Consider the following 22,522-nt stretch of genomic DNA (forward strand, 5'->3'; position numbering starts at 1 on the left):
GGGAGTTCTGGCCATCACATTTAAAGGGACTGCATGCCTTTTAAATGCCTTCCCTCCATTTGGAATTAATGAAGGATAGGGGCACCTTTTGGGGGGCTGATAGAATTGGACCCCCTGATCCAATCTTTTTGAAACTTGGGGGGTGTTTTGAGGAGAGGCACCAGATGCTATGCTTAAAATTTGGTGCATCTACTTCAAAAAACAGCCCCCCCCCGAGCCCCAGATACCCAAGGATCAATTCTCCATTATACCCTATGGGAATTGGTCTCCATAGGGAATAATGGAGTGCCCAGAAAGCATTTCTCTCCCCCCTCCCGCTTTTTGATGACCCTGAAGTGGGGCGAGGGCCTCCAAACTGGGAGATCCCCTGCCCCCAACTGGTATTGGCAAAAAATGCATCTTTCAGTTCAGAACTGTGGACAGAAGTTAATATACTCGGCAAGAGGCTGAAATATCAATCAGAAGAAAGCTTTTCAAACAGCAGGGCTGGAGATTGTCGATCTACAAAGATCACCAGACTCATCATGCTTACTGCTCTCCTAGCATGGTCTGTCACATTTTTTCATAAGAATTCCCATTTCATATTAAGTGCCACTGGCGGAAAGCCAGCACACCATTTAGGAATCTAGGTAGGCCTCCTGCCTAGTAATTGTAGCAAATATCCTCAAATTGTCCATTAAAAATCCCCATTCCCCCCACCCCGAACCACAGTAAATGACACAAATTAGGCTTCCTGCAGCCTGCATAATTGTATAGGGATATTGGTGGCAGCTTTTGAAGAATAGGAGGTTATACAGCATGCAATTCTTTGGCTGAAGATTTGGAACTGAAGGGTTTGGATGCACAGAGCAGAGAGCCAGTTTGGTGTAGTGGTTAAGTGTGCAGACTCTTATCTGGGATAACTGGGTTCAATTCCCCACTCCTCCACTTGCAGCTGCTGGAATGGCCTTGGGTCAGCCATAACTCTCACAGAGCTGTCTTTGAAAGGGCAACTTCTGTGAGAGCTCTCTCAGCCCCACTTTCCTCACAGGGTGTTTGTTATGGGGGAGAAAGGAAAAGGAGATTGTGAGACACTCTGAGATTTAGAGTGAAGGGTGGGGTAGAAATTCAATATTATCATCATCATCTTCTTCTAAGTGATTTTATTGGCTTTGTTATTATTATTATTATTAAAGCTACACCTTTTTATTCTAACTCAAGTTTGTCTTTGGAGAGCTTTCCTGATTGCTTCCTTCAGCAAACACTATTAGAGCTGAACTTCAGCTGCTAGCATGGGAAATCAGTTGATAGAATGCTTAACTTGTAGAGTTGCCAGCCTCCAGGTGAGGCCTGGAGATCTCCCACTTTTACAACTGATCTCCAGCTGGCAGAGATCAGCTCCCTTGGAGAAAAGAGGTGCCTGGGAGGGTGGACTCTATGGCATTGGACCATGCTGAGGCCCCTCCCTTCCCCAAACCCCGCCCTCTCCCAGCTCCACCCCCAAAGTCTCCAGCTATTTTCCAGCACAGACCTGGCAACCCTATTAACTTGGAATATTTACACACAAACTATTTAAACTATTACTGGGTCAGATTCAAGGTTTTGGTCATGACCTTTAATGCCTTGAGCAGTCTGGGACTGACGTATCTACAGGACCGCCTGCTCCACTATGTCCCTGGAAGGGCACTACGCTCCACTGGTCAAAATCTGCTGGTGATCCCCAGCTCAAAAGAGGTCCAGCTGTCTTCAATGAGGGCCAGGACTTTTTTCAGTCCTGGTGCAAACTTGGTGGAACGCTCTGCCAGAAGACATCAGGGCCCTGTGGGATCTTCTACAGTTCCTCAGGGCCCATACGGCAGAGTTGTTCCGCCGAGCTTTTGCATAAGGACAGCGATGGTTGTCATGCTGGCACCTTCTTCTCTCCACCCCCGCTGTGTGGGGGGATCCCCCCACTCCTGATGTAATGTAGGCTTCCCAAATCCCCCGCCTGGGCGGGGGGCCCCTGATTTGGAGCCTCCTCCCCCCTGCTCGCCAAAAATCCAGAAAGCGGGGGGAATGGTGGCCCTTCCCACGCAGCCTAGATCCCAGCAACTTCTCCTCTCCCCTTCCCACCGATCCCCAATGCTTCTCCTCCTCCCTTCCCTTCCCTTCTCACCTCGGATCGCAGCAGCTTCTCCCCTTCCCAGCTTCTCCCCCCTTGCCCCTCCCCTTCCCAGCCAGCTCCATCGCAGCAGCCGGAGCTTTCCCAGCCTGCTTCCTGCCCCGCCCCAAAGGACCATGTGCCTTTGCATCTCCGGAGGTGGTGAAAGGCTTCAACTTTCTGTGTCTGTGTCTTTGTTGCTGTGAAGAAGCTGGCTGGTGAGTAGAGAGGCCAATCCCCTACATCAGATTTGCGAGAAGGGTGTGTGTGTGGAGGAGAGGGAAACGTCTTCATTATTCCCTATGTGGAGATCGTTTCTCATAGGGTATAATGGGGAATTGATCTGGAGGTTTCGGGGGCTCTGGGGGAGCTATTTTTTGAGGTAGTGGCACCAAACTTTCAGTATAGTATCTAGTGCCTCTCCCCAAAATACCCTCCAAGTTTCAAAACGATTGGACCAGGGGGTCCAGTTCTATGAGCCCCAAAAGAAGGTGCCCCTATCCTTCATTATTTCCTATGGAAGAAAGACACTTAAAAAGGTGTGCTGTCCCTTTAAATGTGATGACCAGAACTCCCTTGGAGTTCAATTATGCTTGTCACACCCTTGTTCCTGGCTCCACCCCCAAAGTCTCCTGGCTCCACCCCCAAAGTCCCCAGATATTTCTTGAACTGGACTTGGCAACCCTAATGTAATGACTGGAAACGGAATAATAGTACATTAAATGAGATGCCGTTGGGGTTTATAATTTCTTTTTAATGTAACTGGTTTTACTGATTTCAATGTATGTGTTTTATTCTTGTGCTGCACACCGCCCAGAGCCCAGCACTGGCCGGGATGGGAAGATTCATTAAGTTAAATAAATAAATAAATACTTTCCATCATTCAGATGACCCAAGGGCAGAGAGGAGTGCAGAAAAAAGTGACCCCATCTCTTATAATGTGGGAAGAAATGGGCTCCCTGCAATTTGCGTAGTCCTGTGGTGGGGTCTTCCCCAGCCCCCAGTTCAGGCATTTGTATAGAATCTGAAAATTGTAGTTGGTTCTTCTCCTAAAAGATTAGAGATGAAGGGCTAGGGTCCTAAGAGAGGAATCAAAACTCAAAAAATATGGAAATTCTACCTCCCTCCTCAGTTGACTTAATTCAGTTTGGCCAGGGGTTTCCAACATGGTGCCCTTAAGTACTATAGAGCCTGCCAACCCCTTTCCTGGTGCCTAACAAGAGTTTTTTTTAGAAAATGGGCAGGGCTTTTACCCAGCAAGGCTTCTTATTGGCCATTGGAATTCTGATCAGCTGTGTGGATTTTTAAAAATGTTGCTTTGGCAGCAGCAACAAGCACTGTGCAGAGTTCTTCGCTGTCTGACTGAAGGTAAGCCGCAGCAGCCATTTTATGACTGGCTCCGCTCCCAGTGGCAGTAATTTTGAGGCAGCCATTTTTGTGGCTGGGCCTGCTATGCTGTGCCAGAATTCCAAAAGTGCCAGCAGGTACAAAAAGGTTGGGGAACCCCCAGTTACACCTTTGGGGCTTGGAAGCTCTGTGTATACATGGAACTCCCATACTCTAAGATGCTTGGCCATTGTTTCAGTAAAGAAAACAGACTGGTGTGAATCTGCTTATTTTGCACTGGGAAATGGAGGAATTGCACTGATCATGGTATGCATCTGAGTGCCCTTTGAATCAGGGACTTTAGGCATGATCCTTGAGACTGAATGGTGCTTTACTGAACTGAATCAAGCCTGGTGTTTTTAGATATGTACAGGACTCTTTTTTTGTAGCAGGAAATCCTTTGCCTATTAGGCCAGATGTAGCCAATCCTCCAAGAGTTTACAGAGCTCTTAGTACAGGGTGTAATCCAGGAGGATTGGCTACATCAGGGGTGTGTATGCAAAGAAGCTCCTGCTACAAAAAAAGCCCTGGATATGTCAGGTTTTCCACATAATCATGTGGGACGGGGACTGTGGCTCAGTGGTAGAGCATCTGCTTGGCATGCAGAAGGTCACAGATCCCCAGCATCTCCAGTTGAAAAGGACCAGGTAGCAGGTGATGTGAAGGACCTCAGCCTCAGACCCTGGAGAGCCGTTGCCAGCCTGAATAGACAAAAATGGTCTGATTCAGTATAAGGCAGGTTTTGGGGGCAGGGGGAGGGGTGGTGGCTCAGTGGAAGAGCCTCTACTTTGCATCCAGAAAGTTCTAAATTCTATCCCTGCAATCTCCAGTTAAAAGGCAATAGGTGATGTGAATGACGCTGGTAAGATGATGCTAGTTTGAACAGACAATACTGACCTTGATGGACCGGTGGCCTGATTCAGCATAAGCCAGGCTGAAATTAAATCAAAGAGACTGAACTTAATCAAAAGAGTTTTCAGAGAAACATTAGGAAGAACTTATTGACAGAGCGGTTCCCTTAGTGGAACAGGCTTTCACAGAACGTGGTGAGCTCTCCATCTTTGTAGGTTTTTAACAGAGGCTAGATGGCCATCTGACAGCATTGCTGATTCTGTGAACTTAGGCGGATCATGAGAAGGAGAGCAGGAAAAGCTGCATCAGTGCTTAGTTCTCTTTCTTACATGCTCAAATAAATGTTGTTTACCACTTGGGGGTCAGGAAGCAATTTTCTCCAGGCCAGGACTCCTGGAGCTTTTGGGGGGTTTTTTGCCATTTTGTGGGTATGGAGCAGGGGGTCACTGAGTGTGTGTGAGGGGAGGTAATTGTGAATTTCCTGCATTGTGCAGGGGGTTGGGCTAGATGACCCTGGAGGCCCTTTCCAGCTCTGTGATGTTTCTGTGATTCAGCTTCATCTGTGACTACAACCTCGTGTCATAAAAAATAAAAGTTGAAATTTCTGTTGCATTCTGCGCTTGATACTCTATTCTAGTATCTACTGCTGCTTTGTGACTTGCCGTGTTGACTGTGGCATTCCATAACTTCTGACTATGCATTTTAAATCCATCACTTTTGAATATGAGCTTATAAAATAGATGCAAGGGAGGGGGGGGAAACTGTGAGGGGAAAGTAGCATAAATATTGTACGGTGGATTTGTCAGAATTGCTCATCGAATTAGCTCTCCATTTGAAGTATAACTTTTAAAAAATATTGCATCAGCCATTTTAAATGCTTTCCTTCATAACAGGATTATGAAAATTTCTCTCCACAGCCAAAAGTTTTGTGTTGCACACCGTCCGGTTCATCACCAGGATCTACCCCAAAGGAACACGGGCAGATTCTTCGAACTACGACCCCCAAGAATTCTGGAATGTCGGTTGTCAAATGGGTATGTGTTTTCAGAAAACCTTGTAGAACAGAATTCCGTTGGCAGCTTCAAAGACTACCGTTTGTTCCAGCATAAGTTCCCATGAGTCAGAGCTCATATCTTCAAGTGGCTTGTATCTCATCTGAAATATTACAGGACAGCACAGTATATTTAGATATAAAAATAATTTCAAAAAAGACTTAGGTAGGGTTACCAGCTTTGCGTTAAGAAATGCCTGGAAATGTTGGGGGTGGAGCCTAAAGTGCATGGGGTTTGGGAGGGGAGGGGCTTAAGTGAGGTATAATGCCATAGACTCCACCTTCCAAAGCAGCCATTTTCTCAAAGTGAACTGATCTCTCTTGCCTAAAGACCAGTTGTAATTGCTGGACATCTCCAGCCACCAGCTGGAAGTTGGCAACCTTAGGTTTAGGATTTACAGTGGCAGTGTGAACCAAGGATGTCAAGACTGGGCAGCTAAGGAGGCAGTAAGGCTAAGCTGCTGCTCCAAGTGGTGGTGGGAGAATTTTTTTTAATGCACCCCCTGTGCACTTATTGGAAATTTTTACTGGAAGTGACAAGGGGGGAACCCCTGGCTTGGAGACTGAACTGGGGACCTTCTACATGCAAAACAGAAGCTCTTCCACTGAGCCCTAGCCCCTACCAGGGCTTTTTTTTGTAGCAGGAGCTCCTTTGCATATTAGGCCACACACCCCTGATATAGCCAATCCTCCAACAGCTTACAGGGCTCTTCTTACAGGGCCTACTGTAAGCTCTGGGAGGATTGGCTACATCAGGGGTGTGTGGCCTAATATGCAAAGGAGTTCCTGCTACAAAAAGAAAAGCCCTGCTTAAAGAGACTGAGGAGCTAGATAACACTTGGCTTCAGGTAAGCCATGTTGGGTCCAACAAAGTTTCCAAAAATACAGACATGTGGTTCCTTTTATTAAGATCAACCAAAATAATGAAGGCCAAGACTGGATGCCAGAAACATCTTAAAGACCAATCAGATTTCCAGGGTATAATCTTTTGAGAGTCAAAGTCCCCTCCGTCAGGTATTTAAATAAAGGAAATGATATGAGAACAGCCTCTGCTTGCCAAGATAAAGGCCAGCATCTAATCAAATGTCTCTCCAGCACACACACAGAAAAAAGAACTTGCAGGTCACACCAAGGTCCTTACAGTAACCACACTGAAGGCAAAAAGGCATGGTGATGAAGAAAATCAGGCTACATCTTAGGGGGTAACTAGCGCAGAATGGTAAAGCTGCAGTACTGCAGTCCTAAGCTCTACTCATGACCTGAATTCAATCTCGGTGGAAGCTGGGTTCAGGTAGGTGGCTCAAGGTTGACTCAGCCTTCCATCCTTTTGAGGTCGGTAAAATGAGTACCCAGCTTGCTGAGGGGGGGGGTGGTGGAGTGTAGATGACTGGGGAAGGGAATGGCAAACCACCCCGTTAAAAGTCTGCTATGAAAACTTCGTGATGCGACATCACCCCAGAGTTGAAAACAACTGGTGCTTGCACAGGGGACTCTGCCTTTACCTTTTTAGATGATACACAGGAGATCTGCGACAAAGAATCCCAGTTTTATTGGAAACTGGAAGCTACCGCTGTTTACACTATCATATAAGAGAACATAAGAAAAGCCATGTTGGATCAGGCCAGTGGCCCATGCAGTCCAACACCCTGTGTCTCACAGTGGCCAAAAACCCCAGTTGCCGTCAGCAGGTCCATCAGTGGGGCCAGGACACTAGAAGCCCTCCCACTGTTCCCTTCCCCCTCCCCAGAAGCACCAAGAATACAGAGCATCACTGCCCCAGACAGAGAGTTCCAACACTATGCTGTAGCTAATATCCACTGATGGACCTCTGCTCCATATGTTTATCCAATCCCCTCTTGAAGCTATCTATGCTTGCAGCCGCCGCCACCTCCTATGGCAGTGAATTCCATATCAGAACCGTAATTTTGGAGGCGAGGGAATGTGATGGCCATTTCGCATTAGCCTTTGTCCTGGTCTCGTTCTTGGCTCTTAAGTTTGTGCAGGGCAGGGAGCAAGCAGGAAACACACAGCCCTGCTCCAGAGATGCCAATGCAGAACCCAGGAAAAAGAGCTGCTGTGAAGAGCCCCACACAGAAGGGAGGCAAGTGCTATCTGCGGAATTGGTTTGACCCTCAGTTCCATTTTTTCAGTGTAAATCATCTCCACCATCCAAACTGTCACTTGCCCTCTGAAGGACAAAAATGCCTGTGAACTCATCTGGAGACCAACTTGGTAGTCGCTGACTGAAAGTTAGGAAATCCTTCGAGATTTGAGGGCAGAGCCTGGGGAGGGCACGTTTTGGGAAGGGAAAGGAGCTAAGTTGGGGGCCCACAAGAAGTTAGATGGCCGTCTGACAGCAATGCTGATTCTGTGAACTTAGGCAGATCATAAGGAGGGTGGGAAGGGTTGCATCTGGCTTAGGCAGTTTGGTGCAGTGGTTAAGTGCGCGGACTCTTACCTGGGAGAACCGGGTTTGATTCCCCACTCCTCCACTTGCAGCTGCTGGAATGGCCTTGGGTCAGCCATAGCTTTCACAGGAGTTGCTCTCAGCCCCACCCACCTCACAGGATGTCTGTTGTGTGTGTGGGGGGTGGGGGAGGTAAAGGAGAATGTGACTGCGCTGAGATTCAGAGTGTAGGGTGGGATATAAATCCAATATCTTCTTCTTCTAGTTCTCGTGGCCCTTTCTTACACACCCATGGAAATGATGTTTGCCACTTTGGGGTCAGGAAGCAATTTTTCTCCAGGCCAGTTTGGACAGGGATCCAGGAGGGTTTTGCCATCTTCTGGCCATGGAGCCAGAGGTATGTGTGTGTGTGGTGGGGGAGGCATTTGTGAAGTTCCTGCATTGTGCACTGGGTTGGACTAGATGACCCTGGAGATCCCTTCCAACTCTATGATCCTGTGATTCTAAGTTGGGATGTGATACCATCAAGTCCTCCCCCAGTAGTTGCCATTGTCTCCAGGGGAACTGACCTATAGATCAGTTGTAATTTCAAGAGGACTCCCACACAGGGGTGGAATTCTAGCAGGAGCCCCTTTGCATATTAGGCCACACACCCCTGATGTAGCCGATCCTCCAAGAGCCTACAAGGCTCTTTTTTGTAAGCTGTTGGAGGATTGGTTACAACAGGGTGTGTGTGGCCTAATATGCAAAGGAGTTCCTGCTAAAATTCCACCCCTGCTCCCCACATATGAAAGTCCACAATCCTACCATGATTCTGTGCATGTTTCCAAACACGTGTGTGTGGGGGGAGTGCAATGTGTGTAATGCACGTTTGTCATTCACATGTAGCGGCAAAAAGTGCACACCTGTCCTCGGAATGACTTTCCTGTCGGTTGCTACTGTACCCTAAATGTCACTGAACACAAGAGTTCTGTACATGTCCTTTGGCCTTCGGAGGATTCTCTCAGTCAATATATTTTAGCTTGGCTACTCTGGAACCTATTTCCCAATCATGAATTTATGTAACACATTTATGTATTGCTCTCTTTCCAAAGCGGGGCTGAGATGGTCTCCAGATAAAATCATAGAGTGGAAACAGCATAAAATGCACTATGACTTTGGTGGTAGAAAGTAGGATCAAGTCACAGCCAACTTATGTTCCAGATACAGTATATCCAGATGTTACCAAATATTGCCTTCCTACTCTTGACCGGTGTTCCCACTAAGCTGAGTTAGTGTGAGCTAATCACCTTTTTTTAGCCTCTGGCTTGCACATTTTTGTCTTAGCTCAGAAAGGATGGCCCCAGAGCAAACTAATTCATGCAGCAGCTCTCAACTTTAATGCCAGTAGCTCATCAAGTAGAATTTCTGCTCATAAGACTCCACAACTTAGAGGGACTATAATATAGTGGGCTCAACACAAGGGAGAGGCGAAGTGGTAGTGATCATAGCTCCTTTATTAAGTACAGCATGGCAAGGGCTGAATTCAAAGACTGGAGGACTGGGCCAACTATATGCACTTCGGGGTTCCCGCACAAGCACACAATTGGTTCATTCAAACCAGCAGGGGGCTCGTGATTGGAGCATAGCAGCAGGGATTTGGATCCTACTGCCCATTGTTCCCGAGTCCCCAAGCTCAGTCCTATGGCTCCAATGAGCCACGCAGGAACAGCATTAAATATACATTCCTCAGTTAACATACACAACAGGGAACATTGACTGTCCTTCACTCCATGAGAGCTGGAGAGCTGGGAAAGTTTAGATTGTTACAGGTGAGGGCCCAGAAGACTCAGGGGGTAGGATATCCCATCTCCCCCCACTTTCTTGCCAGGCCTGGTGCAACTGCAGGGCCTAGCACAGCCCCTGGGTTGCTTCACCATTACCAGGTCAGCCGCATCTCCACCACAGCAAAGACAGGAAAGAAACAGCATCTTCTGTACTTGCACAGAGCTTACTTTTGAGGGGAATTGAACCCTCCCTTCAGTGCCACCAAAATTTTCTGGGAAATCTGTTTTGTGCAAGCGTGGTCCGAATCCGTAGATTTATTTATTTTATTATTATTTTTATTTTATTCGATTTATATCCCGCCCTACCCCACCGAGGTGGGCTCAGGGCGGCTTACAACCCAAAAAAACTAACAAACTCAATTTAAATATATTAATAATACATTAATAATTATAATTATACAATAAAATACATAAAATACCTATAAAATACATAAAAACGTGTAAAACTCACTTCGATATGTACTATGCTACCTTCCTTAAATCAATTCTTCAATATTCCAGTATTAAAAATCTGATGTTCGAGATTTGAATATTCAGGCATTCCGATAACAATTAATTATATGCCAACCAGAAGAGGGCTGTTTTGCAGGCCCTGCGGAACTGTTGAAGGTTCCGCAGGGCCCTTACCTCCTCCGGGAGCTGATTCCACCAACAGGAAGCTGCAATCAAGAAGGCCCTGTCTCTGGTCACTTTCAGACGGGCCTCCTTTGGCCCAGGGATTGTAAGAAGGTTTTGAGACCCCGATCTCAGCACTCTCTGGGGAACATGTGGGGAGAGACGGTCCCTAAGGTAGGCAGGTCCCATGCCATAAAGGGCTTTAAAGGTCATAACCAGCACCTTGTACTGAACCTTTGTTTTGTGCAAGCGTGGTCCAAATCCATAGATTTAGATATCTGTTTTGTGCAAGCATGGTCCAAATCCATAGATTTAGATATCTGTTTTGTGCAAGTGTGGTCCAAATCTGTAGATTTAGATATCTGCAGCTGAAGAAAGAGAAGAGTTGGATTTAGCTTGGACCTGGAATGCCCAGGCAAACCTGATCTCATCAGATCTCAGAAGCTAAGTAGGGTCAACAGTGATGGGAGACTTGGATGGGAGACTGTCCTTGAAATACCCAGTTGAGTTGTGGGGGCAGGCTTATTCAACCACTGCCCTGAATATCCTCCAGGCCCCCAGTAGGGGTCAGTCACCAGGGGCTGACATGACTTCCTTCACTCCATGAGAGCTGGAGAGCTGGGAAAGTTTAGACACACACACAAAACAAAAAGAATTGGATTTAGACTCCCCCCCTTCACTCGGAATCTCAGAGCAGCTTACAATCTCCTCTTCCTCTCCCCACAACAGACACCCTGTGAGGTAGGTGGAGCTGAGAGGGCTCTTCAGAAACTGCTCTTGAGCAAACAGCTCCATGACTGGCCCAATGTCACCCAGCTGGCTGCATGTGGAAGAGGAGTGGGGAATCAAACCTGGTTCTCCGGATTAGAGTCCAGGCTCTTAACCACTACACTTAACTGGGTCTCAGGTGGAGGTAACACTTGGGAAATCATCGAATCATAGAGTTGGAAGGGACCTCCAGGGTCATCTAGTCCAATCCCCTGCACAATGCAGGAAATTCACAAATACCTCCCCCCCAATACCCTCTTCCTGCCCTCCTTCTCATGATCTGCCTGATTCACAGAATTAGCATTGCTGTTAGATGACCTCCAAGGAAAAGCCCACAATCTCCCGAGGAAGCCTGTTCTACTGAGGAACTGCTCTCTGTCAGAAATAGTATAGAGCAGGGATGGCCAAACTTACTTAACATAAGAGTTACATAGAATAAATGTCAGATGCTTGAGAGGTGCAAGACATGAACAACAGATGTTTGAGAGAAGGAAGGAAGAAAGGAAAACGAGGAGAAAGAGATAGGTAGAAAGAAAGCAACTAGTTGGCTTGGCTTGATGAAAGTAACTAGCTGGCTTGGCTTGGAGAAAGAAAGCTGCTAGCTGGCTTGGCTTGGAGAAGTGATTTAAAGAGACAAATGCCTTCTCTGGTGGGGGCTTCAAGAGCCACACAATATGTGTGCAAGAGCCACATGTGGCTCCTGAGCCACAGTTTGGCCACCCCTGGTATTGAGGTACTGCCACTTTTCTCTCCATTGGAAACCCAGCCATTCTCCCCTCTTCCATTTTATCCTCACAAACCGCAATTCTCTGAGGAAGGTTAGACTGAGAGAAAGTGACTGTCCCAAGGGCACCCGGCAAGCTTCTGTGTCAGAGGAGGGATCGGAACACAGGCCTCCTACATCCTAGTTTAACACGAGCAGCGACATCACACCACGCCACCACGTGGTTCGTTATGTTCGGCAGTGAATTTTCTCTTTCCCTTCAATATGCAACAGTTGCTGGTGTTTGTTCTCGGTCATCCCTAATGGCATCTGTGTAACGCACAACAAAAGACAAATTGATCCATTTTATGATATTAACTCCTTGGCACAGAATGCCGGGACTGGATCCATTATTGGCAGCTGACATCTTCCTGGTACGAAAGGATTATTAATGGATTGCCATTCAAGGCTCTCCGCAGCCTGCATTACAGAAAATTGGATGCTTTATAAATGTCACTACGGCATCCAGAATGGAATGGGGGAAGCAGCGAGGGATTTTATTAGTTCTGTAAAATGTTATTTATGTATTTATTTATAGTCTGCCTTTCTCCCTGGAACTCAAGGGCGGATTACACAGTGTCACTGATTTCCCACTCACCTTATGCTGCTCTCACATTGTCAGCAGGACTTTCTTCCGATTTCACACTATCTGCCCCAGGGATGCCACTAGCATTGGTGTTTTCGCACCGCAAACAGAAACCTCTAAAAACCAGTTTCTTTTTGCGACACAAAAATGCCGACGCTCGTTGCAACCCCTGGGCAGATAGTATGGAATCGGAAGGAAACCCCGTTGAGAAGAGGAACATGAGAGCTGTGTAAGGTGAGTGGGAAATCCATCTCAGAGTCAAATACAATCACGAGGACGGGTCGCCCAATAAACAAAACAATAAAGGTTTGCATTGCAGAAATCTGGAGCTGAAACAGAGTTTAAGGATTAGCAAGGCACATTAAATGATGCAGGAATTACATAGTAGAACAATACTTACATCAACAGATAGTATGTACTACATACAGTCCTAGAATCATAGAGTTGGAAGGGACCCCCAGGGTCATCTAGTCCAACACCCTACACAATGCAGGAAACTCACAAATACCTCCCACTAAATTCACAGGATCCTCATTGCCGTCAGATGGCCATTTAGCCTCTGTTTGAAAACCTCCAAGGAAGGAGAGCCCACCACCTTCTGAGGAAGCCTCATGCCTTTGCCAAAGCGTCTTTTTCAAAACTTTTATTTACAGTACAGCTCTGATTTGTAGAAAATCCCATCAAGTCATAGATGACTTAAGCCAACCCCCTAGGTTTTCAAGGCAAGAGACAAATAGAGGTGGTTGGCCAGTGCCTGGTTCTCTGTTGCAATTCTGGACTCCCATGGTGGTCTCCCATCCTACTACTTACCACGGCCGACCCGACTCAGCATCTGAGCTGGCAAGATCAGGCTAGCCTGGACCATCCAGGTCACAGCACAGTCTTAATTACTTATGTAATTAGTAATTTGGTGTAGTGGTTAAGTGCCCAGTTTGGTGTAGTGGTTAAGTGCGCAGGCTAATCTGGGAGAACCAAGTTTGATTCCCCACTCCTCCACATGCACCACCTGGAATGACCTTGGGTCAATCGCAGTTCTTGCAGAACTGTTCTCCCAAGAGCACTTCTGTGAGAGCTCTCTCAGCCCCACCTACCTTACAGGTCTGTTGTGGGCACTGGAAGGGAAAGGAGATTGTAAACTGCCCTGAGACTCCAAGTGAAGGGCAGGGTATAAATCCAATATCATCATCATCATTGCCGCCGCCATACCTCCTCCTCCTCTTCTTCTTCTCCTTCTCCTCCTTCTTCAAAGCTCTCCTGAATAATTCATTTTTGCATAATTTGCAGAAATCAGGGAGGGTGGAACTTTTCCTGACCTCACAAGGCAGCTGATTCCAGAGAATGCATGTGTATGGGCAGTTGTTGATTTTACTATTTGTATGGGGCACCTTCAGAAGTCCCTATTCCAATGAGTGAAGCTGTCATCGCAGCGCAGAGAGGGAGAGGTGGTCCTTCAGATATGAGGACAAGACCATGGAAACCATTTTATGTGATAGTCAATAACTTGAACTGAATTGAATTTAAAGTACATTTGTGTGTTGAATTGTGTTTTGGATTTAAAGTACATCTGTGTGTTGAATTTAAAGTACATTTGTGTGTCTCTGATTTAGACACTGCACCTTTACCAAGTGTATAAGTGTACAAATTTTAAATAAATAAATGGATGTAAGTTTCCAGTACAGAGAGGAAACCTGATTGCTTGAAACATGGAATATTGTCAGAAGACAAGGTTTTCAAAGTATGTTTTCAGAGTACAGACCGGAACAATATTCTTCATCTATGCAATTATAAATGTTTTCTCCCCTCAATAGTGGCCCTAAATTTCCAGACACCAGGAGTACAGATGGACCTACTAAATGGGAAATTTATGGACAATGGCGGTTCTGGCTACCTTTTAAAACCAGAGTACTTGAGAAAGAAAAATACCCAGTACAACCCATTTGATGTAGTTGGGAAATACAACCCAGTGACGCTTACAATAAAGGTAAGGTAGTTTCACCAAAACTTTAATTGATCGTTTTTGCAGTTAATGGAATGATCTGTTCACCACTCACAAAGAAACTTGCTACTTATTCAGTTCTTCAAAATTTGCATATCTTCCAACTTTGATACGAGCGAAATAGTTCCGGTGTGATGCAAATGTATGTCAAGCTCTCTCAGCCCCACCGACCTCACAGGGTGTCTGTTGTGGGGCAGGAGGGTGAAGGAGATTTTGAGCCACTCTGAGATTTGGAGTGGAGGATGGGATATAAATCCAATATCATCATCATCTTCTTCTTCTTCTTCTGACTGATTAAATTTCTCAGTGATATGCTGGATAGATTATTAGCTCTATATTCTGAAACAGTTGTAGTCCATCACCATCCTTCCTTTCTAGTGTGTTGTCCTATGGGTAAGCAGATATTTCCTTTATTGCTTGTGCACGCTGGCAGCCCTGATGCATTTGCAGCAGAGCTATACACACTTACTGGCATGCTTCACAGCTAGACAGGTCTGGGTGTGTAGTCTTAAGGAGTAGCCACACATTTTTCAGTTCTACAGTTGTGTTAAAGGTTGTGTTAGCTTCCCCACCTTCATCCACTACAGCTGCATTTTGAGCTGGAGCTACGGCTTAGATATGGAGACCGCCACTGATGTAATAAAAGTCATGGAGGATAGGTCTATAAGTTATGATAGCTAGGAATAATATCTTTTGTTCAGAGGCCTGTGTTAGTGCTGGGTGCAAAGAACAGGAATGGGCTGGTTATTATTTGGATGGCCCCATGTTTCAGAAAACAGCTGGCTCCCAAAAGGGCTTACAGTAAGACAGTACAAATAACAAAAAAGGAAGGGCAGGAGGGAGGGAGAGAGCAGGAAGGAAGGGAAGTTAAAAAACATCATTGGCTGATGATGTTATATCACTTCGAAGGGCAACCCAGAAGTGACATCAGTCTGCTCTAGTAAATTCTAGTAAAATCATAGAGTTCCTGGCAATTCCTGCAATGGACTAACATCACTTCCAAGTTCTCCAGGAAGTGATATAATAGTGCCCCCCATACTACTGCCAGTTGCCGCCCACTCTCTAGTTGTCTTCATTTCCTGCTTGTGACTTTCTCATGGTCACTGTTGGAAAGAGAATGTTACTCTATCTTACCCAGCACATTTCCCCCCGCATCCTTCCTCCAAGGAGCTCAGGGTAACACACATAGTTCTTAATTCCTCCATTTTATCCTCACACAGGGCTTTTTTTGTAGCAGGAACTCCTTTGCATATTAGGCCACTCACCCCTGATGTAGCCAATCCTCCAAAAGCTTACAGAGCTCTTACTACAGGGTGTACTGTAAACTTCAGGAGGATTGGCTACATCATGGGGGTGTGACCTAATATGCAAAGGAGTTCCTGCTACAAAAAAAGCCCTGTGGACCTCACAACAGCCCTGAGATGTAGATGAGGCTGAGAGTGATCAGCTAAAGGTCACTTCACAAGCTTCGTGGCTGAAGGGAAATGTGAACCTGTATCCTTCCTGTCCAAGGTCAGTGCTCTAACAATGACAGCATGTTGGCTGCCATTGGGTGACCTATTAGTTTGATCCAGGGAAGCCGCTGTGCACTGGGAAACATTTGGCTGACAAGGAGTTCATATTTGTAAGCCCCTTCATATTTGTAAGCAGGGCACTTTTTCTAGCAGGAGCTCCTCTGCATATTAGGCCATGCCCCCCTGATGTAGCCATTCCTCCAGCTTACAAGGCTGTTAGTACAGGGCCTACTGTAAGCTCCAGGATAATTGGCTACATCAGGGGTGTGGCCTAATATGCAGAGGAGCTCCTGCTAGAAAAAGAACCCTGTTTGTAAGATATGTCTGGATTGGGAGAAGGGTAGCCAACATCTAGTGTACATGAACTGAACTGAACTTCCAGACAGTTTTGCGGTCTGCTTACAAGACAGCGCCATTAAGTGTTGTTATTTATGTGGATCTCAATGCACCTAGGTAATTCTTCAGCTACAATTTAGGACATTACCATGCATGAGTAAAAAAAAAAAAAGTAGCAAATTGAATTAAACCTTTCAGGGCAAGCTGTGATGTTCATGTACAGAGACGGTCCTGGAAAATTGCCTGTGAGAACAAAAATAAATCATATGGCTATGATTTATTATGTGCAATATTTCCTTGTACTTTCCTATGGTTGCTGTTGAAAATGCCTTGAATACTATAAATTCTATGGCCAGCTAGCTGCAAATAGTTATCATAGACATTTGACAGGTTATTAAATACAAAGGTTGGATTCTTTTTCTGAAGGAGTTGGGTTTTCCACCACCACCACCACCCCCCGGCCTAGATACGGAATAAGAACCCTTTCCCTATGTTTGCCAACATTTAGTTAAATGTTGTATTAAATGGCAAAGTCAAAGGTTTTTTCTCCCCTTCTGCTAATATCAGAATTTGGAGGGTTGACAAATACATTTAGTTGGCAGTATGTTCAACGTAAGGAATCACTGCTTCACATAATTCATAATTGACATATTTCTTGATTAATTAATTTATAGTCTGTTTTTCTCAGTAGGGTTGCCAAGTCCCCTGCGTCCTCCAGTGGGGGAAGTGACATCATTGTGCTGGTGACGTTGTGCATGGCTGTTCTAGGCGTTTCTGGGAGAACTCTATGGTTTTCCCGGACACTCTAGCAATTTGGGAAGGAAAACACTATGGTACAATAGGTACCATAGAGTTTTGCCCTCCCAAATTGCTAGAGTGTCTGGAAAAAAATGATAGATTTTTCCCGGAAACTCCTAGAGTAGCCTTGTGCAACATTGCCGGAGCAATGATGTCACCCACAAATGACATCATCGTACCAGTGATGTCAGGTGAAGTTTCCCCCTACTGGCCCAATGTGGGCTGGTGGGTTGGGAACCTCCAGGGCAGGAGAACCCCCGCCCAGACCGGGGGCTTGGCAGCCCTATTTCTCACTGGGACTCACAGGTGGGTTACATAAAATGAGTCGATAGAATCAACATTCAATAAACAATGAAATAGGATTTGGGTTGTAGAACCAGCCAGAAATCTTTTAAAAACCTAGAATTTAAGCAAAGCATAAGTGTTACCATGACACATTAAATGATGCAAGATTACATAGAAGACTCCAGGTCCATTGGTGGTGGTTAAATGGAATTTGTGAAGGGCAGGTCCTTCTGTGTTGGTCAAATGGAATTAATAGAGAGCAGGTCCATCATGATGGCTGAACTGACCCATTTTCAGAGGAACCTCCAGGTTCTGTGCCAGGAATCCCCAATCTGTTTGAGTCTGTGGGCACCTTTGTAATTGGTGGACACAGTCACAAAATGGCTGCTGCAGGCTTGCTAATCCCCAGGTCCCAACGGGGTTACTCCGCTTTTCCAGGCTCCTTCCCACCCCCAGTCAGCTGGCCAGCAGGGGAAACCTCGCCCCCACAGCCACCATGTGCCTTCAACCCTCCGAAAGCTTAAAAGACTTGGGAAGGGCTTGGTTTGGTTTTTGGAAAGGGGTGTGTGCCTTTAAAACTTTGGAGCTAGGCTGAATGTGGGTGAGGAGAGCATACAGAACAACATGGCTCTTGGGAGGAAGTTCCCTCCATTTGTTTTACAACCCCTCCAGAACTAGTTTGCACAGTAAAATAGAGCCTCTGGTTTCCCCGTGTTAGTCTGACGAACTGGGTTGAGTGTACAGCATTCAACAACTCCCATGGTTAGTAAAGTGTGTGTTTTCAAACTGTGTTCTTTTTGGCTGGGGTCTGTGTGTGTGTGTGAGAGAGAGAGAGAGAGAGGAAACCAGCTGCTGGGAATGGGGAAAAGATTGTATTCAGGGGAACTGCACTGCTGTATTTTTATTTATTTATTTTAGGGGAAGTCTCCCGGCCCCACCCCCAAAGTCCCCAGGTATTTTCTGAATTAGACTTGGCAACCTTATGCAGAATGCACAGCCGGTCACAAAATGGCTGCTGCAGCTTACCTTCAGTCACACAATGAAGATCTTTCTGCTGTGGTGGCAGCTGCTTGCCAAAGCAACATTAAAAAAAAAACACTGCAGAGCCAATCAAATCTCCAATGGCCAATCAGAAGCCTCGCTGGATAAAAGCCCCACCCGGTCCCTCCCATTTTTCCAAAACCCTTGGCAAGCGCTTGAAAAAAGAGTGGGTGGGCACCATGAGACTCATTGGCGCCACACTGAGGACTGTGTTATATTCAGTATAATATGAAATATACGAATATGTAGTATAATACGAAAACCGCTGACTTCTAACATAAAAAATAAGAGTTAGGTAGTGAGAGCTACCCTATCACTACATGGTTTTATGTCTACTGATTTTATATATTCAAAATTTAGCCCTCGATATCTCCTATTGGGCTGGTTTTGTCTCATTCTGTTTTTCTGTTTTCAGGAAAAGCAACTTCCTTTTCAAGCATTTAAATCATGTATCATTACCAACTGTTTCCCCCCGTCCTTCCGTGGCAGTTAATACAGGTCTCCTGTTGCTGTCATTTAGCGTAAGATTGAACTCTATAGGAATCAACATTACAGTAATCCCCTTGGTGTAGCTAACGTGTATAATGCCGAAAATGTGGGGAGCTTTATAGATTATGGCACCATGAAGAGCCGTGTTATGTGGTGTTCAAACACCTTTGTCCCTGTTTTGGATTGTGCTGGAAAATATCATTGCTTGTGTTATGTAAAGTTTGAGGGGGGAGAGAAATCTAACCAATGCATGCTGTGTCCAGTTATAATAATATTTGCAGAATGTTGTAGAGTAGTGGCTTCAGATTACGGTTGCCAGGTCCAATTCAAGAAATATCTGGGGACTTTGGGGGTGGAGCCAAAAGTCATTGGGATGCAGCCAGGAGCAAGGTTGTGACAAGCACGACTCAGCTCCAAAGGGAGTTCTGGCCATCACATTTAAAGGGACCGAACACCTTTTAAATGCCTTCCCTCCACTGGAAATAATGAAGAATAGAGGCACCTTCTTTGGGGGCTCATAGAATTGGACCCTCTGGAAACTTGAGGGTGTTTTGAGGAGAGGCACTGGGTGTTTTGTTGCAAATTTGGTGCATCTACCTAAAAAAAAAAGCCCCAGATACCCACAGATCAATTCTCCATTGTACCCTATGGGAATCAGTCTCCATAGGAAATATTGGAGTGCCCAGCAGATATTTCCCCCCCCCCTCCCTTTCTGATGACCCTGAAGTGGATGGAGGGCCTCCAAACCAGGGGATCCACTGTCCCCACCTGGGGATTGGCAACCCTACTTCAGACTGTATTCTGCATAAGAGTGTGGGTCCTCAGAAGCTGATTAGTGAGCCACATTGGGAACATGCAACAGTTATGCTCTGTCTGGTACCTTGGGCTGAATGTTCCCTCACTGAAGTCAGTAAGATCAATCACAGCCCTAGTGTAGTCCTTATTTGTAGTAGCTCTGGAGAAGATTTATTTGTTCAGATAATTTTCAGCCTGCCTTTCTCTGAGACTGCACTCGAGAAGGGAAGTTTCAACAGTTCTCCTCTCGATTAGAATTCTGGAGGTGATAGGCTTGTCATTTGCCTACTTGTGGTCAGTAAACCTCATGCTAAGCCCCAGTCCTCTGCTCTTGAGAAATTTAGGAGTGGGAGAAAGAATGGCCTCCATAGCGACTTTCTAGGAATTTCCTTGTGTCTCTGTGTTTCTTACCATGGAGATTAGGGGAAATTCCTAGAGCATCGCTAGGCAGTGATGCCACATTTCTCCCAAACTCCACCTTGCCAAAAACATGACCCTCAAAAATCTGGCATTCATTCCCTGACCTGGGTAACCCAGGCAAGCCCGATCTCATCAGATCTTGGAAGCTAAGCAGAGTCAACTCTGGCAAGTACTTGGATAGGAGACGTCCCTGGAATACCATCAGCTGGGAAGTGGAAGCAGGCTTTATTCAGCCACCTCTCTGAACATTCTCCATGCCCCCAGTAGAGGTAGCCATGACTTTCAAGTGCACACACACAAAGTCCATGCGCATGCACGTACACAAACAAAAACAAAACAAAAGAAAAGAAAATCTGGTATTTACTAAGTATTTACTAAGGCAGTGCTGGTAACCCCAGAAGTAACAGAAGTTTCTTTGGAGGGTTTTGGATGGGGCTGGTATTAATTCCTTAGGCTAGCTGACTGGGGGCGGGAAGGAGCCTGGGAAAGCGGAAGAACCCCCACCGGGACCTGGGGATTGGCAAACCTATAGCCAGTCCTCCTGGAGCTTACAGTAGGCCCTGTACTAAAAACCCTGTAAGCTCTTGAAAGATGGCTACATAAGGGTGTGTGTGTGTGACCTAATATGCAAAGGAGTTCCTGCTACCAAAAAAAAGCCCTGGGTGTGTTTCTCTAGAAAGATCGGCTCTTCATTCCCCCAAGAGGCCCTGTTGCCATGCACAACAAATTGTTTGTTTATTTCATTTCCCCTCCCCCACCACTTTTCTCCCCACCGGGGACCCAAAGAAACCGCATTGATTTCTTCTCCGTTCTGAGATTAAAAATTACCTGTGATTGTCTTTGTGCAGATAATTAGCGGTCATCAGCTACCTCCTAGTAACCTTTCCAAGAGTAATAAGGCTGATCCTTTAGTCAAACTAGAAATCCATGGTGTTCCTGAAGATATGGCAAAGCACCAGACTTCTGTGATAAAGAACAATGGTAAGCACAAGGATCTACAGCTGGGCAAGAAGCTCAAGAAATGACTTCAATAATATTAAATGCTTATAGCAGGGGTGGCCAGACTTGCTTAATGTAAGAATAAACGTCAGATGTTTGAGAGCTGCAAGACATGAACATCAGATGAGGAAGGAAGGAAAACAGATGAGAGGAAGAGGGGAAGAAAGCAACTTTAATTTTAAATGCATTCTCCAAGCTAGCTTGGCTTGGAAAAATGACTTAAAGAGAGAAATGCCTTCTCCAAGCCAGCTGACAGGGTGGTGGGGGCTTCGAGAGCCACACAATATGTGTGAAAGAGCCCCATGTGGCTCCCAAGCCGCAGTTTGGCCAGCCCTGACTTATAGTTTGGATTACTGGAGATTCTGTAGATGCAGGGCCGGCCCTTCCACTAGGTGAACTGGGCAATTGCCTAGGGCGTGGCCTTCTGGGGGCACCAAATTAGGCACCCTGTGTGACTCGGTGGTGTTATCAGTGCTGGGGATGGGGGAGCCAGAAGTTAGCCTTGCCTGGAGTGCCAGACAGTCTAGGGCTGGCCATGCATCGATGGAAAGGAATTTTGTCCATAGAGTGCAATTTCCCCATCTCCTGCTCCTAACTCCAAATCTTCTGGGAGTGGGACAACACATGATGGATTGGACCCATTAGGTATATGCTAGTAATTTTGCTTTCCTCTTTTGGAGACGAGTCTTCCCCACCATGCTACTTTCTGGTAACTGAGCCACAACTGCTCCCTGTGCTGACCAGTAAATGCTGGTAATACCATCAATATTTCTGCAGATTCCAATTCAGAGGCTCCTATCTCTAGCTGTGCCCAGCAACATTTGATATCCTCTGTAATATACAGAGTGAAGGATAAGTCTATCAATGGCTACTAGCCCTGGTGGCTGAGGGTAGCCTCCACATTCAGAGGTGCTAATCCTCTGAATCCCAGAGGCAACATCAGGGTTTGGTCTTGCCTCTATGCCCTGTTGTTGGCCATCCGGAGGGACTGGGCGGCCACTGTGAAAGACAGGATGCTGGACTGTATGGACCACTGATCTGATCCAGTAAGGCTCTTCTTATGTTCTTAGGATGCTGGACTGTATGGACCACTAGTCTGATCCAGTAGGGCTCTTCTTATGTTCTTAGGATGCTGGACTAGAAGGACCATTGGTCTGATCCAGCAGAGCTCTTCTGATGTTCTTAGTATATTGCAAGTGCAGCTACTTGGCAGACCAGAGGGAGAAGAACAATACTCACTCTCTGTATATGGCTATGTTCAAAATAGTTGAATAAGTACGTTGTTCTGTTCTAGTAACAGGCTGATTACTGTGTTTTATTCACTTTAATCTGTTTTAATGATGCGTTATATAATGCTGTACAACGCCCTGACCCATCTTTTCGGGGGATGGCAGTTAGAAATCAAAATGTAATAAATGAATGATAAATAAATATTGAGGCCTTGCCTTGTCACGCAGACTTCTTTATGAGAGACCA

At 45.9% G+C, this 22,522-nt stretch overlaps 1 protein-coding gene across 1 annotated transcript in view; it reads left to right on the plus strand.

The window, feature by feature from the left end:
• Positions 1-22,522, plus strand: part of LOC132575760 (1-phosphatidylinositol 4,5-bisphosphate phosphodiesterase zeta-1-like) — a 62,170-nt gene that overhangs the window by 33,701 nt on the left and 5,947 nt on the right. Inside the window, exons 9-11 of the mRNA XM_060244450.1 lie at positions 5,275-5,391; positions 14,182-14,354; positions 20,896-21,028. Of these exons, the coding sequence (XP_060100433.1) occupies positions 5,275-5,391; positions 14,182-14,354; positions 20,896-21,028 (423 nt within the window). The remainder of the gene's footprint in view (positions 1-5,274; positions 5,392-14,181; positions 14,355-20,895; positions 21,029-22,522) is intronic.

The sequence above is a fragment of the Heteronotia binoei genome, chromosome 8 (genome assembly GCF_032191835.1).
Source record: "Heteronotia binoei isolate CCM8104 ecotype False Entrance Well chromosome 8, APGP_CSIRO_Hbin_v1, whole genome shotgun sequence".
In the NCBI taxonomy this organism is placed as follows: Eukaryota; Metazoa; Chordata; class Lepidosauria; order Squamata; family Gekkonidae; genus Heteronotia; species Heteronotia binoei.